The 17,179-nt window shown below is 41.1% G+C and overlaps 1 protein-coding gene across 1 annotated transcript in view; it reads right to left on the reverse strand.

Moving 5' to 3' along the window:
- SYN2 (synapsin II) overlaps positions 1-17,179 on the reverse strand; it is a 221,835-nt gene that overhangs the window by 8,466 nt on the left and 196,190 nt on the right. The window contains exons 10-11 of the mRNA XM_056851437.1: positions 11,418-11,567; positions 1,693-1,753 (exon numbers count right to left, since the gene is read on the reverse strand). Coding sequence (XP_056707415.1) covers positions 1,693-1,753; positions 11,418-11,567 — 211 coding nt within the window. The remainder of the gene's footprint in view (positions 1-1,692; positions 1,754-11,417; positions 11,568-17,179) is intronic.

The raw sequence follows: 17,179 nt of genomic DNA on the forward strand, positions 1-17,179 counted from the left end.
ACAAACTACCAAAAGCGGGCCATCAACAGTGGCATGCCCAACTAGTGCTGAAATTGCCATTGAAATTAAATTGAAATTCTCACCTCATCAGCTGGGATTAATAATAAAAATGATCACTCGGTAACTAACCTACATGTTTTGTTGGCAGTGTTTGCAGGGAAAATAAAATCAGACTATAACATTGTTTCACAAGAAAACAAACTTGTTTGTATTAACCTAGGGACCACTATTTACCTTGGTGTGAGATTTTAATTGACAAAACATCTTTACCTTGTTCACAAACTAGTTCTACAGTATGCTTGAGTAGTGCAGCTTGCATTCACAGGCTAGATTTTCCTAACTGTTTAACTGCCTGCCTGGATATTGCTTGTAAGATTATACACATAGCCATTGGTTATGTGACAGTCATAAGCAATTATGGCTATAAGAAAGTTTGGCAAAAGTAAAACCTCTCAGGTCACCTTGCTCTAGTATTTACACACGCTTGAGTCATAGCTATGACATTCTAAGCCCTATACCATTTAACTCCTTGTGGGTCATCCAGGGATATACTAACATTCATTCTGTTGCTTCTGCTCAAAATTATAAGATCAAAGCATGGCTTCATTGTCTTGTACCTTAAGTGCCTAGCAGTAACCTCAGTGGACAAAAGGTTGAGTTCAAGAACTACATTTTTTTTACATCAGCAGAGTGGTTATTGTAATATTTGTACAAAAGTGATGTTTAACCTTGCACGACTCTTACTAGCCCTGTTGCTATCTTCCATGATGGAACACCAGTTGCTTACCTGGCTTGTCTTGGTAAAAAATGTATTTCTGGTAAACACTTGCTGGAGATCTGTACAAGACCAGATGGCTATTTCATAACCATTAAAGAAACTCTCTCATTGAACTTAAATACATTCAGTCTTCTTGCGTCAATATTGCACATAGGTGGCCCATTTTAATAGCACTGAGGCTAATGATTAAATGCAGATTTTTTTAAAAAAAGTCTGCACTGAACGTACAGGATATTTAAGTATTCCTGCAAATAGTTTTTTTAAAATATATCATCACGAGTAACTTAAAAAAAGAAATCATCAATCTTTCCTCTTATCTACTGTATGAACTTAAAAATTAACGATCTTTATAAAATTATAAAAAGAAAGATGCCTCATTCAACATACTACTCAATGAGACTTTGAAAATATTAGAATAATCTCTCTACATAAATCATGCACATTATTTTTTTAACAAATATAGCACACATACTCACAGAGTTAAGCAAAAGTATTTAAATCTCCACCCGGGTTGTTTAGTCTTTTTACCCCCACAATATATAATACTTTAAAAATACTGTCTAACCATCCATAATATACAGTCGCACTGGACTCAGTAGAGGCACAATTCTTTTACACTGTTGACAACAGCCCTGAATCACAAGTTATACAGAGAAACATAAGTAAGCATTACAACACAAACGTGAACAGAGAAACAACCAGACAGTATAGTTGACACTGCATAGAAAAAACACAGTCCAGGTCAGCACTGAAACAATGCAAAAAACTGCACAAACCCCCCAAACTGGTATTGTTTGATTCTTTGCTTTCTTTTTGGCTTCTACCCCTGCTTTTGGTCTCAATAATTTAAGTAGCCTGGACTTGTTTTGGTCCTACTGCAACGCCATTACAATCGAGAATGTACTGTAAACAACCTTGAGGAGGTGGTCGCTGGGGTGGGACTTTGTTTGATTCTGTCTCCTTTAATGATCCACTCTGTAAGAGAAAAACAAACAAAAGAAAAACAGAAGGAGATTAGACAATGGATAAAAATCTAGTCCTTGGTTTTATTTAATTTATTTTTTTTATTAATACTCCCTCCAACTTTCTCCCAATTGTAATTCTAATCATTAGAAGTTTTCTCCCAACGTCTTCAGAAGGTACTTGTCTGGAACAAGTCACATCTACACTGAGTCTACATATGCCGAAAGTATGCTTGAGGGTTTCCTGGTGTGCAGAACCTATAACTGCCGTATCTGATGGGTAGTCATGTTCATCTGTCTGTAGCAGTAGAAAAGAGCGAGAGTCCAGTAGCACCTTAAAGATTAACAACATTTCTGGCAGGGTACGAGCTTTGGTGAGACACAGTTCACTTCTTCAGATACAGCTAGAACGTGAATCTATCAGAGATTGCTGATTTACAACCAATAATGAAGCTCAAGACAATGCATTCTCCTGGATTGAATAGGGACCTGGGATTCCTATCTCATTACCAATGCTGATTTCTGCACGCATGCTACCCCTCTGCATATCACACCTGATCCAATCATGCCTGCTAATGTCATTTACCTGGTATTGACATTTACATGCTATTGCCATTGGGTGTGTGAATTCTCTATTTCTTCTCTACTTAAGGATAGATGGACTCACGTTCTAGCTGTATCTGAAGAAGTGAGCTGTGACTCATGAAAGCTCATGCCCTGCCAGAAATTTTGTTAGTCTTTAAGGTGCTACTGGACTCTTGCTCTTTTTTACTGCCATATCTGAATGCACCAGCTATACATTGTGGCCTACCAGGAGCCTGACTTACCTACAACTGTTTTCTGAGGGCAGCAAACAAACAAGGGACTGATTGTATCTTTAATAGGCTGCCGTATGTAGAAACGGCGGACTTCAGTTCAGCTGGACAGCAACTAACCATTCAGTGGTTATTGCACTCTTGTTCATGAGCATGAATTAAAAACACAGAATTACACACTTTGGGGCTTGGCTGCCTAAGCTAAGGGAAATGTATGTATATCACTGAATACCATGTGGTAATTAAATAAGGAGAATGAAAAAAAAAGATTCCAGATTCCATCTACTCCATGGAAGGGTGTTTGCGCATATTCAGAGGCCAGAGTGTGATATGTAAATTTTCTGTTTTAAGAGTAATTAAAAAACTGAAATTGTCACATTTTAGGAAGTAACCCATCAGAATCTAATGGAAGAGAAATGCAAATTAATGTATGTGCTTACTGGCTTATTTCTCCTGATCTGTATGTGTTCCTGGCTATAAAGAAAGTTTTAGTCCTTGTTTTTAGAATTCCTGTACTGTGTTCAAAGCCATACATCTATTACAGTCTCCTCCCACCCTGCTCTGAAAACTGTGGTTGCCACCTCTGGATACCTGATTGCAGTAGCAGGTGAAAGGGGCTGTAGGCAACAAGAACAGTTGAGAGGAACCATTCCAGCCTTCTCTCCTACAGCATCAGGAGATATTAAGATACATGCTGACCTCTTGGAATGGCAATCCTACTTAGAAGCAGGCCATTACCTGAAACAGCTGCAACAACTATGTCTGTTCTGTGTTAGTCTGTCTAAAGCAGGGGTGGGGAACCTTTTTCCTGGCGAGGGCCATTTGCATATTTATAACATCATTTGGGGGCCATACCAGGAGTAGATCTCCCGGTGAGGGGTGGGAGGAGAGGCTAGGGTTGCCAGGTCCTCTTCGCCACCAGAGGGAGGCTTTTGGGGTGGAGCCTGAGGAGGGCAGGGTTTGGGGAGGGGAGGGACTGCAATGCCATACAGCCCAATGGCCAAAGCGGCCATTTTCTCCAGGGAAACTGATCTCTATTGGCTGGAGATCAGTTGCAATAGCAGGAGATCTCCAGCCACCACCTGGAGGTTGGCAACCCTAGGAGAGGCTATGCCGGGAAGGAAGGGGAGGGAGGGAAAGAAGGAAGGAAGGAAGGAAGGAAGAAGAGGGAGGGGGTAAAAGATAGAAAGAGAGAGAGAGAGAGAGAGAGAGAGAGGGAGGGAAAGAGAGAGAGAAAGGGAGAAAGAAATGAAGGGAGAGAAAGAAAGAAAAGGAGGGAAAGAAAGAAAAGGATGGAGGGAGATGGAGAAAGAGACAGAAAAAGAGGGAGAAAGAAAGGGAGAGAAAGAAAAGGAGAGAGTGACAGAAAAAGAGGGAGAAAAGAGAGAAAAGCCTTCCCCCACAGACACACACCCGGCCGCGCACGTGGCCCGCCTGGCGCAATTGGGGAGAAGCCTTCCTGGCTTTCCCCCCTCACACTCACACATGCACACACACGGCCGCGCAAGTGGCCTGGCGTGATCGGGGAAAAGTCTTCCTGGCTTCCACACACACGCATGTGTGCACCCGGCCACGCAAGCAACCCGGAGCGATCAGGGAAAACCCTTCCTGGCTTCCCCCCCACACACATAAGCACCTGGCCATGCATGCGGCCCGGCGCGATTAGGGTGAAGCCTTCCCGGCTACCACACAAACACACATACACACACACACTCACGTGGCCCTGTGGCGGCAATGATGGCGGCGGCTTCTGCAGGAGAGTCCGCGAGCCGCAGCAAATGATGTTGCGGGCCTTAAACGGCCCGCTGTCCGGAGGTTCCCCACCCCTGGTCTAAAGTGACACAACACATACAGTGACACGCTTCTTGGAAAACATTAGAATGAAAATTAGATCACTTGGTGGATAAATGATCAATCCCCCTGAAAACCAGCTATAAAACAAAAAGGAAATAGTAATGATATTTATTTATTGAATGTGCAGTCAAAATGTATCTTCCTCCCTAGAATTTCCAGAGGGAGAAAATTTAACTCCTATCTTCTATACAGACTAGAATCAGAATTGGACTTTATGAGGGAATCCATGAATACATCATTTATAATACCGCAGATGTCAGTCATAATGGTTTCCGAGGTGGTTTATAATACAAAAAACAATATGGCAGGAAAAAATAGGCTAAAAGAGAAGGAAATCTAAAAACCACCATGCAAAAAAGAAAAACGTGTAACCAAACCATAACAGCAGCAAAATAAGAGCATCAGCCCCAGATTCATCTGGGGATGCATTTGTGGTGCCGTGGGGGGAGGGCTGATCCTGCAGGGTCCAGCTGACAGTGTGCTGCCTGGAAGTGGTGGGGGACCCACAGCCCAGTCAGATATAGGTGTCTGCAGTTGGCCTGGGAGGGGGCGTGGAGTCCGGGCGAGCCAGTGTGTGCTCTTTGGCTATGCTGTCCACCCTGCCCCTCCCTTAATTCGCTGGGGACTCATCTTCTTTCTTTTGAAAGACTAATGACACCTGTATATCTATTTGATAAATGTATAGCTGCCTCTTCATCAACCAGTTTAAAGCAGCTAACAAGGAGGAAAAGCATAAAACATAAAATCACAAAAACAATCAATGCAAGACAGCATTAAAATTGTTAATTTGCCACTCGCACCACCTCACAAAAAAAAGCAGGGCTAGGAAAGAAGATCTTAACTAATGGGCTGGACAGTACAGTAGGAAGTTGTCCTGCAAATAAAAACCTTGGTCCCATTAGCTGTGTGCTAATTAGCAACTTACCTTTAAAGGTAAGAAACAGCAGTTTGAATTGTGCACAGAAACAAAACAGCAGCTGATGCAAATCTTTCAGCACAGGAGTGATATGATCTCTGGTATCCAGCCTGCAACAACAACCTGGCTGCTGTATTTTGAGCCCATGGGACTCTCCAGGCAGTTTTCAAAGGTAGCAGTTTATTGAAGCTATGAGGAAGTTCTCCCCTTATGACCTTAACTGAAATTGTTGTATCTCAGGGTCAGTTGTATCTCAGGGTCAGTTGTTGCTGAGCTTCATAAGACTGTGATTTCCATCACATCTATTCTGACCCTGAGATATGTAGGGCATTTCTCTGGCTAAGGAGATGTTGTATGTTCTTCCTTATTTTATCATTACACAAAATCTTTTACCTGTTCTGATTTTGGGCTTGCTATTATCTCCTCTGTCACGAAGTCTACTGAGGTGGGCATCTGAACATGTAACATTGTTTTCTAATGAGACTGGGTAAAATAGGTGTTTATGGAAGTTTTTCAGTTTTCTCAATAGGAGAATTGAAAGACTAATTTTATTTCGGAAGTGTTATTTCATTTCTTAAATGTGAAAAATATAAAGTGTCTAATATATTTACAAAACCAACAGATCTGCAGTCTATGCTTAATATAGTACACCTCAAAGGAAATTCCTTGGCCTTAAATTAGGCTTTCCAGTATGCTGTCTCACACTTCCTGTACACTGCATTTCCTCAAATACATTCTTTGTTTAAACATTTTGGAACTTTAATAGCCCTTATACACTTTGCTACGGATGCACTTGCTGTGTGCTAATTAGCAACTGCAGTCCCCGCCTGTATTGGGCACAGAGCCCTTCCTAATAAAATATCCATCAGAACTTGCTGGATTTTCAGAACAACCACATTAACTACTTATCCTTACTAACAAGTTTATTTGTCTGGGCTGAGCAACAGAGCCCAATTAGTACCACACCTTCATGAGATGACAGCTTTTACTAAAATGGTTTTAATGGTTTCCATGACCATATGATTTCCCTTTTCAGGCATATGCCTATTGGACAGATCAACCAAGGCTTGAATATATTAAAACCAATATATTAAAACCAATTTGAAAATGAATAGTTCTAAATCTCAGAGTTGCTATTCTTCAACCAAAGCTTGTAATGGAATTTAGCCTTCTCACAAAGCTGTCTATCTGTCTGTCAGAAGGTTATACTCTCATCCTATGCATACGCATAGAACATATGATTTGCACCAACAGGATACTGAGTCTTGACAGCATTTCTCAAGGACCAGAACTCCCAGTTGGATGTTCCAAGCTTTTTGTGGAATTTTTCAGGTAACCAATGGAAGATCTAGCCAGAGCCTCGAATATCCTTGTTAAGGGAACAGTCAAGACTACTCCCTAAATATATGAACTATATGTCTGTTCATCACATTTGAAAGAGAAAGGAAGGAAATTTGAAGTTTTAAGAGACCTTCTGAACATAGTGCTGGTTGCCGACATTGAAAAGATAACTAAACAAAATTAGGCTCCAGTGGTTATCCCCCTAGTCTGAAATGAATAAGTGAAGGCTGTGAAGCAAAAATATTCTTGCTGCATTTAAATGTAGCCATCCTATTGTCATTTATGCATTTTGTATTCGCTCTTGACATGTATTTTATTTTCTTCATTTATACCCTGCTTTTCTCCCCAATGGGGACCCAAGCATTGAGACATTTGCAGAAAGTATTATACTTCTGTGTAGCCCTGCTGCAAGTGCTTCAAGCCGAGCTCTGCCAGGATCATTACAGTGACAGGAGCTGCCCATATTGGCAGTGATGAGGCCTGGTCCTGTAAGCTCTGTCAAAGCAGTGCTGGTAGGATTCAGCAGAAGGTGCCTATTCCTGTGTTCTGAGAGGGAAGGACCAGGGATAACTGCCTTCTGTACTGTACAACATCCTGTAAAGGCCATACTGCTCAAGTGCAAAAGCAATGTCATATATAAGTAGGAGTAAGATTCCTCAGCAATGGGACAGCCAGGCCCTTACCTACAAGCCAACCTAGGATTATGCTTCAGTTGCACTGACATAAAATCACTATGCATAATGTTCCGTTCTTTAGAGTGCTAGAAGAGTAAATCTGACACATTGGAAAAAACCTGAGAAAATTTCGCTGTTGTCTCCAGATATAACACAACACAAAGGCAGAAGGGACTTTTTAGAAAAATCCTGGTTGCCTTTCTAATGGCCTCCTGACTTTGATGAAGGTTTCTGTTCACTCATTTGAACTGTTGGCCTTTGGTCTGCAGAGAATAGATATTCCAAGGTCTTCTCTGCATTGTGAAAAAGAGTTTCTTCCTTAACTTCAAACCTTCTGTGTATTCATTTCATTGGGTGCCCTCTATAGTCTTCATATATATTCTCATTTAGCAGTTTCTTTTTTGAGCAGAACGCAAACGGAACTTTTTTGTGTGTCTTTCCCTGTGCGAAGCTCCTGGTATTGGACGCTGTAGAGATCTTGTTTTAAAAGGTCCTGATAATTTGTATACATATTTCCGAGACTGCACAAGAATAAAACACTTATTTAGAAGACTGGCATTCTTTGTTCCAAGTATATTAGAGAAATGAACCATCTTCTAGTGCAAGTGCATTTTCATTATGCATACAGTTCAGATGTGATAAAAGCCAAAGAAGAAAACTAAAGTATTTATCTTGCTGTCACGTCATGAGTGCTCCATCTGCTGGTGAGCTTTGCCAACTGGCATTCTTGTAGCAATATGCCTCTATACCTTCATGTCAAGGTCAGTATTGTCTACTCTGGCTGGCAGCAGCTCTCCAGGTTGAGGTCTTCCACGTTATCTGCCACCTTTTCAATTTTTGCTGTATTTTCAGCAACAGCTGTTATTGTCCCTTCTCTAAAAGGCAGTGACGTTTGAGTCAGTTCCATGATTTTGATCATCCAAAGGACTAGGTGCATGACTTGGTAAGGTCAGGTAAAGGCAACGGGAAGACATGTAAAATGAAGTAAAGGTCCTTGAGCTGCACAGCTGTCATGAACAAAAGGAATGGGGGAAACTGCCGTATTTGTTGTAGTACTAAGCCCAGTTTGGTCTTGGATTTGGTGTCAGGTCTCTTTGTATTGACACTAGGATTCTGAACACATTTTTTTTGGTACTGTATCAGATTCTGCTGGACTTTGACTGTAAATAAATTTGAATTTTTTTAAAAAGAAAGAATTTGAACACTAGGATTCTACAACCACGGAGTAGCTCATGGGGTTGATATGCTAAACAATTCTGAGAGCACAATTGGCTAATACTGACGCCTCAAAGGATGGCTCTTAGAGGCTTGTAGTGCTGGCAAACTGTTTCTCAGTGCAAGGTCTTAACTTCTGGTGCACATCCCATAATAGGATACTATAGATATGATGACATTACGATATGATGTTGAAAGTCAGGGTACCAGTTGGGCATAAACAGTTCAGTTTGATGAGTCACTGTTTAGACCTTCATGAACTTTAGCTTACATCAGCCGCCCTGCATAGAAGGTTTGAGGACAGAGTTTTGTGAAGGTAGAATGATGGGCTCAGGCATGTTGTCAAGGTTTATATAATGGGAAGTGTAGACGAGCGTATAGTTTTAATTTCATTTTGGCTAAACTATTTTTGTAAGTTATCCTACAAGCCTCAGCATTGTCTTTAAAGAGGGAAATAATTGACTTCCAGTAACTACCGCAAGATGGTGCTGCAATCTTAAGAAACAACATATCTTGTGCCATTTCAGAGACACAGGCTTGGGAGGCGTGTAGTTGGCTTCTTGTAACCAGCAGGGCAAGTTTTCCTCTCCAAGCAGCCCTCAGCTCATACGCCATATTTTATTTACTTATTCCATGTGCTGTTGCTTCAGCATATCCCTGGACTTTCAGGAACCGACATAATTTTCGATCATTCATCAAATTTTTATACCTTGAAAATCACAAATGAAAAACTGCAAAAGAAGGCAACAAATCCAATAAAAAGTCTGTTGAAGAATATCAGTCTGGCAAAAAATGGAATAATGAATTTGTCCCCTTCAAAATTAAAACACTGGTATTTCAGATTATCTTTACTTCTAGCATTACTGCTAGGCAAACTATTACTGTGCCAAGTTTTAAACTTACCTTGTCTGGAAAGTTGCTTGAATTTTTATATATATCATTATATACATAAGAAGTAGCAGTTTGCACATGATAGCATATTCTGTTCTAGATGAGAAAATGATTTGATAGTAAAGTAGATTATGTATGTCTGTGTATATATATATATATTGGCCCATGTGGCTATTGTTTTCAAGTTTCTTTATAATGGTGTTTAGTCACAGATTTTCCACTGAATGTGGTTCTGGAACTAGAAGAATGTTGTGCTCTATTTCAAGTGGCTTTAGTATAAAATTGGAGCTTCACCACATACTTCTGTGATATAGCATTTTTCCCCTCAAAGAAGATAATGTATTTAAAACAAAAATTGGTCATACTGATCTATGAACAGGCCCATTTGAGGCATACCACAAACATATTTTCAAATTGTTTCCCTGCTTTGGGTATAATACACACATAAATAGCTTTTTGGTTTATGTTAGAAATGTGCATCTCATTGCTGGGACATTCTACTGTTACTTGGCATCCATTATAGGCACAATCATTTCTCAACTGTTTAACTTGGACCTCATCCTAAGAAATTCAGAATAATTTCACACACCCATTGATGTCAATAGAATTAGCAGATACGAGAAGGGCATTTATTACAATCGCCTTGATGCTGTGCAATGACCTTCTTCGGGAGGCTAGGATGAGCCTCTTCTTATGGCGTTCTGCCGGGGCTACAGGACTCCACTATCCCACTATGGCTGGATAGCACCTGATACAGCAACTTTGCTGAAGTTAAGCACGTAGGAGTCTGGTCAGTGCCTTAATGGGAGACCTCCTGGGGCTCCCTCCTCATACATCACCACATAAATGTAATGATAAATACACTGGCTGGCTTTTAGAAGCTAATTTGATGAGGTGGCTGTTTTAAAGTAATATTTCTTGGCTGTTAAATTTCTGTGGAATCGTCATAGACCTTTATTGTCATTTGGATTTACAGAGTGTTACTGCATTTGATGTAAACTGTCTTGAGACTTGGAAATGGGTTGTTATGTAAACGTTTTAAATAAAATAAAAAATGCCATGGCTATATAACCTTAGATGTGAAGACCTGCTTAATAGCCTCTGACAGTTACTTAGGGAAGTGAGTAAAAAATATAACTACATTACTTTAGAACTTGAAAGCAGCAATCTTGTCTGGTGCAAGGCTGTTGAAGCATTATACAACAAGAACAACAACACACTCACACACATTTCATCCTATATTTCACAGCTCTGTGAGAAGTTGAAGGCATACTTCTGTTAAATTCTGATTGGATAGTTTAAACACAAGGGGCTGGAGCCGAAGAACTGGGAATGGAACAGGTTCAAAGAACACATTTTCTTCCCACTTATCTAAAAAAAGCTGCTTTTAAAGGTCAAGGGGCCCTAGGGAAAAGGTGAGAGAGACACAGTATTTGGGGAGATGTAAAAATGAGCCCTTCCCCTCTTGTGGAAGCTCTTCTGCAAATGGATCAAGAGCATGACCAGAAGGATGTGTGAAATTTTGTTAATTCCTTTTTTTTTGGTGTTGGCTGCCGCTCCCCTCGCAGTATCTGATTTTATTCTGGAGGATCCCCCAGCTTTCTGCAGCAGTTTTCTGTGGTCACAGGAAGCTTTACAGAGTGAGATATATTCTGTCAGCTCCTTCAATCTAGGGTTCATTGGATCCCACCCAGGATCTTTGAATTATGTACCAAAGAATTACATAAACCGCAATCCAATTTTACTATCCCCTTTCCGCTAACAACAGCACAATTTGTCCTGAATTCGCATGACATTTTCATTTTTTCAAACTTTATATTTTAAACTATTCATAAAATTATTCAGAATAATCTGACAAAAAATAATTACATTACAGGTTGTTACAACATAGCAAGATAATTTCTTAAAGAATTAATGGTATCTAACACTGCTGTTCTCTGTGTATGCATATACAGAACAAGCATTCCTTACCTGGGGCTGCTGAGTGGCAGTTGGTTTCTGAGGAGATGGTACAAGCGTTTTTGATAACATTTGGTTCATTTTGCTTACAACAAGCTCAGTTATAAGCTGTTTGTCTTCAACCTGATGCTCACCAATCAAAGGCATCGAGGAGTCCATAACCTAAAGGAGACCAAATCTAATCAGGCAGAGAAACTTGCCCCGTTATTTTTTATGCTGTGTCATAGGCCATTATTGTTACCCACCCAGAGCCATGAATAAGACAGTAAGTAATAAAACAATAAAGGAGAGTGCCAAGCATTTCTTTACAAGCTAATTAAAAAATTTCCCCTCTTCATATCTCAGTTTTTGTTATCTAGAAAGGTCAGAAAAATTATGGGAAGCACTATGTTTTTTAATGCACCGAGTACTGGAGTACTGCAGGATGAAGTGTTGCTGTTGACATCAGCTGACATGGACTCAGACAGCTTTAACACTGGTACTGCCACGATATATACACTAAACACCGTAATTCCAGCTCCTGTTTGCTTTACAGTATATATGGATTGGCTGCATATCGTCTGTGCAACTGACCTATGATGTTGTTAGATAACTGACATGCAATCAATCCATGTGTTTGTAATTTTGCACTACTGTAACCATCTGCACAGAAAGCTTACCATGCTTTTTAGCATTTAACAGGTAATGCAAGGCAGCAGTCCTGTAGAAAAGGAGGCATGATGTGATGCAGGCCTTCCCATGCCAAAGTATTACCTTCCTGCAAGATACTGAGCAAAATTGGACCTTAGAATTGCTTATTTAAGCCAAGTATTTATTCAGTTTCAGCTTACTCTGTTCACTCTGAATTTCAAGCAGCCTACAGAATGCTATAACTGGCATAAAGACAGGCATGTGAGCACAGTGGCTGGCTGGATTAGACTGCTAGCCGCCTTTTAATTGTGTTCTTCTTTATACCACATGTGAAAGTTGAGTTTTTACCTCTGCTTAAGTTATGCACAAGGCATGTGAAGTGAAATACTCTGCCAGGGAGAAATGACCCTGGAAAATGGCCCCACCCTTAGCCCGCCTTGCCCTTGCCCTCTCTGTCCCCCCAAAAGAGGGAGGGAGTGACTGCTCAGCCAGCCCTGAGCAAGAGATGCTCGGCCTAGCTGGGTGGCCAGGCAAGGTGAGGCTAGGCAGGTGAGTCCCATCTCTTGCCACAAAGAGCTGGGCCCATGCCGGCCCTTGCTGTAGTGAGGCTGGGCGGGTGAGACCAGGTGGAGTGGGCCATGAAGGTGCATCCTTCACTGTGGTGAGCACCTCTGGCTCATGACCACCCCTCTCTTTGGGCTGTGGTGGCCCAGCTGGGGGACAGCCCCCCAGTTTGGATGGCCCCAGTGGGGCCATCAGCACACCAGGACTCTTCCCAGTGGCCTTAATTCACCCCTGTACTTTGTTAACTCTGAGTAACTATTCAGTTACAGTGCAATCCCAAGAAAACCTTTCTAAGAAGACCCATTGAATACACCTAAGCAGGATTTTCTGGTAGTTTCTGAAATAATTATCTCTGTAAGCTGAACGTTTCATGTTTTTGTAACTAGTGCTGACATGCCTGTAGCAAGTAGCTGCAGTCTAATGCTGCCTTGAACATTTTTTCCTATACAAAAACAAATAGCTGTCTAAAGAATTAAGTGGTACCAAAGTTAAGCATTTATATTCCTAAAAGGCTTTGGAGACAGATGTGATTTTTCTCTTAGGACTTTTTCTTTTATCAAGTGCTCATATCTGCTTGGCAAACTCTAGGGAGACATGCTATACATTTTGCCTATTGGTACAGCAACAATTCTGTATAACTAGGCAGACAGGGAATAATTTATTTCTTTGTTCTGCAATTAGTTAATTATTGTTGCTATCAGCCAGATTCTTCAGCTAACTTTCAGGGCAGATGCTTGACATCACTTTATGAAAGGAAAAATGAAGTTTTGCTCACCATGGTCTTACAGGAGAACCCATTCAATTTATATCATGAAACTCAGAAAACACTTTTTTAAAATGCTGGAACATCTTTTAGAAGGGATGAGTCAATGCTGACTCAGATAGGTATAAAATTACTTGCTAGGTGGGTTATTGCAAACTTAAGAAATATACTCCTTGGATGATCCAGTATAACACGAGAAACTGGGGACTGAATACCAACTCAGCACCGTGGACTGGATCTGGATGGAATTGGCCATGTCCACCTGAGACAAGGTTTAGAATGATACCAATCTGACTGCAACAGTAGTAACTACGTTCATATAAGTCTATAAAATTAGGAGAGTAATGGTCTGCAACAGTATTTAAGTGGAGATACAGTTGTCTACAATGGACCTTCCCAATTTTATTATCAATGGTACTGCGTTGTCATAGCTATTGAAATCCATAAAATCAGGTTAAGATGCTCCAAATCATTAAGTATTAAAAGTGTTCTCATGTGCACATGAGAATATTATTGTATTTAACTTAGTTACAAAAAAGAGAACTATTTACGATGGAGCTTATGCTGGACAAATGAGCAAGAATTTTCTTTAGCAGCTTGGAACAAGTGTTTTTGCCAAATCTGCCCCACAGCGACACTGATTTATCCATGGCAACAAATGCTTTGATGCCAGATAATAATACTAGGATTATATAACAAGCCTGCTAGCAGTTTAATGGTTTCTAAAATTATCGTCATTTGGACAGAGGAGGACGTCTTTTCTTTTGTACTCCTTTTAGATATTATTTACATTCACAGTTCCCATAAAATGTTTCCTGAAGGAATAGCTGAAATTTAAAAAGTTAAACAGTCTCCCACCCAACCCCAGTTATCCTTGAAAGTGTATTCTTAAGAATGATCCGAAAGGAGACTGACCTATTCACAATTCACCTCTGTGGCAGGAATAGGCGACCTGTCTGGCCTCGGTGCCAAAAAGAAAGAAAGAAAAGAAAGCAACTTCCGCCTGTAAACATGATGGTGTGCTGGCAAACAAAAGTGGGAGCAGGGGAAAACAGGCAGTGAGAGAGAGTACTGAGTCCCAGCAGCACTGCTAGTATCGCAGGCAACCCCTGGCATGTAGTGCGGGAGGAGGCACTGTCAGCCCCTTGGGGACTTGACTCAGTTGCTTGGGCAGGTCACTGGCTCTGAATGTGGAGCAAAATGCTCTGAGGAGCTGCTGGTCATCACCAGTGCCAGGCTTGCCCATTTCTGCTCTATCAAATTATTCTCACAGTTTGAGAAATAGAATTAATGAAGATTACGGTTGTCTCTCATTGCAAAGTGTTTTTTGTGGTTTTTTAGCATAATTAGGGACAATCCAACAGAGAGGTAGGCAACCAGCTTCAACGAAGCTACATGCTGCAGGGGGTTTATGACCGGATCTCCTGAGGGTTGATTTTTCACTTGAAAACAACGAGAGATTGCTAATTTGTTTGGGGAAAGTGGTAAGGGGAAAACTTAATCCTTTGACCTATTTTCCCAGCTTCTCCCTGCTCAGTGCGTATCTTAAGGCAGTGTGTCCTTTTAAAAATATAAGTTCTTGTTTTTCTCCAATGAAGTCTGAAGATTTTGATCAGCAAACACCAAAGCTCAGTATAATTGACATTAACTAGAAGAAGAGTTGGTTTTTAAATGCTGACTTTCTCCACCACTTAAGGAAGAATCAAACCGGATTACAATCACCTCCCCCCCCCCACAACAGACACCCTGTGAGGTAGATGGGGCTGAGAGAGCTCTAAGAGAGCTGTGACTAGCTCACCCAGCTGGCTTCATGTGCAGGCGTGGGGAAACCAACCCGGTTCACCAGATTATAGTCTGCCACTCATGTGGAGGAGTGGAGAATCAAACCTGGTTCTCCAGATTAGAGTCCGTCACTCATTTGGAGGAGTGGAGGATCAAATCTGGTTCTTCAGATTAGAGTCCCAACCACTGCAATTAACCACTACACCATGCTGGCTCTAGCCAGGAAAGGCATAGCTCCAAACTACAAATGGTGGCCTTCATAACTCCTTGCACCATACCCATATCCTCAGAGTTTAAAAGGTGAAAGTTATTGCAACAACTGTGATGTGGAAGCTGCTGGTGCCTTTGGCTCAGAGGTTGCGTTAACAGAATCATCATCCCATTGGATGGATCTAAATGATTTTATTGGCATGAGACGGAGATAGGCAGGCCAGGTCTCCTGCTCTAGATCCCCCCCCCCATTTCCCACCACAGCTTCACAGGCTGGCAAAGGGAAAATGCTGAATGGCTTGTCCCTGCCCCCAGATCTCCCACCACGGTGCTTGCTAGAGCTGGCAACCCTTGACAGAGAGTACATAAAAAAACAGAAAAATTATCATAGTGTGCCCTAGATGTCTCAATTTGATGGATCAACTTTTAGACACACTATCGTATTCACCACCCTAAACAGCAATACTGGATGTGATTTGGATCATGCAATGGTGGAGCAGAAATTTATTTATTTATTTATTTATTTATTTGAGTCTTTCAGTGCTCCTTTCCCCCTCAAATGGACACAAAGTGCCTTACAGAAGTTTCTCCCCAATGCCTCAACAATTTAAATAATATAATTTTTTAAAAGAACAAACTCATTCTGGGTGGGTCCTCATTCACAGGACTGGCTATTGTAGGGCCAGGCCACAAACCACAGGATAACAGCCAAGACCCTAGAACCCTTTGGCTCATGCCCAAGGGCTTGCCCCTCAGGCCATACCCAGGCTAAGTACCTGCCAACAGAGAGAGAGAGAAAAATCTAAACAAACTAGATGGTACTCAACTGCTGCTAGCGAAGTTGCAGGATCCCCAACTTCCTCCAGTGCCAGCTTCACCATCTCATCGAAATTTCATACATCTGCAAAAGGCCTCTATGCTCAGTCTATCTATTTTTTTTATCCTGTTTTTCCTCCAATGAGCTCAGGGCAGCATACATAGTCCCACTCTCCCCCGTTTTATTCAATTCTTACATTTACATCCCACCCTTCTTCAAAGGAGTGCAGGAATGCATACATGGATCGGATTGTCTTTTTTTTGGCACAAGTATGGCCACACTAGCTTTCTAGCTGCCTCCTTGCTTGCTTAATAAAGAATAATGTGACAACATATGAAACACAATACCCAACAAGCCTTCTATATCTAACAAAGTGTTTTGTTCAGTAAGTGGTACTTCACTCACAGAATAGGGGAAGTCACTGAGCCAGGATATTTCCTTTGTTTTAAAATATGTAACAGGAATTCTAAATACACAGGTATAAATGTCAGACTATGCTAAACCATTATATAATAAAGACCCAACTAAACTAAGCCCAGTAAATTTACAGGAAATGCCACTAGTTTCTCTGCTTTTATGGCCAACCGCAATCCCTAACTTTGCTATGTAATATATATTTCTTGCAAGTTAGGATAAATGATCTTGACAGATGAACACATCCTTCTAGAATGTGCCTTTAATGTGGCAAAAAGTTACATAGACAACTGTAGGCAGTGTATTATTTCAACTGGCCAGCAGTAGGCAAATGGTAGAGTTGAAATTAGAAAGTGGTGAGCTACCAGGCTAACCAGCAGGCCAGGAATCTACTGCGCCACTCTTCTGCACTGTGTTGTTTTTACCACAAATGAAGGACTGACAAAGATCAAAACAATGTCATTTCCTCTGGGCTGTATGACATTGCTTGCGCTGGGTGATGAAGCACCTATTACATGGTATTACAATACAACTATATGAGGCAAACCATACTCTCTCTCCATACACCACAAAGTTCTAGTGAAGAATTCTGAT

Source organism: Euleptes europaea, chromosome 1, assembly GCF_029931775.1.
Source record: "Euleptes europaea isolate rEulEur1 chromosome 1, rEulEur1.hap1, whole genome shotgun sequence".
Lineage (NCBI taxonomy): Eukaryota > Metazoa > Chordata > Lepidosauria > Squamata > Sphaerodactylidae > Euleptes > Euleptes europaea.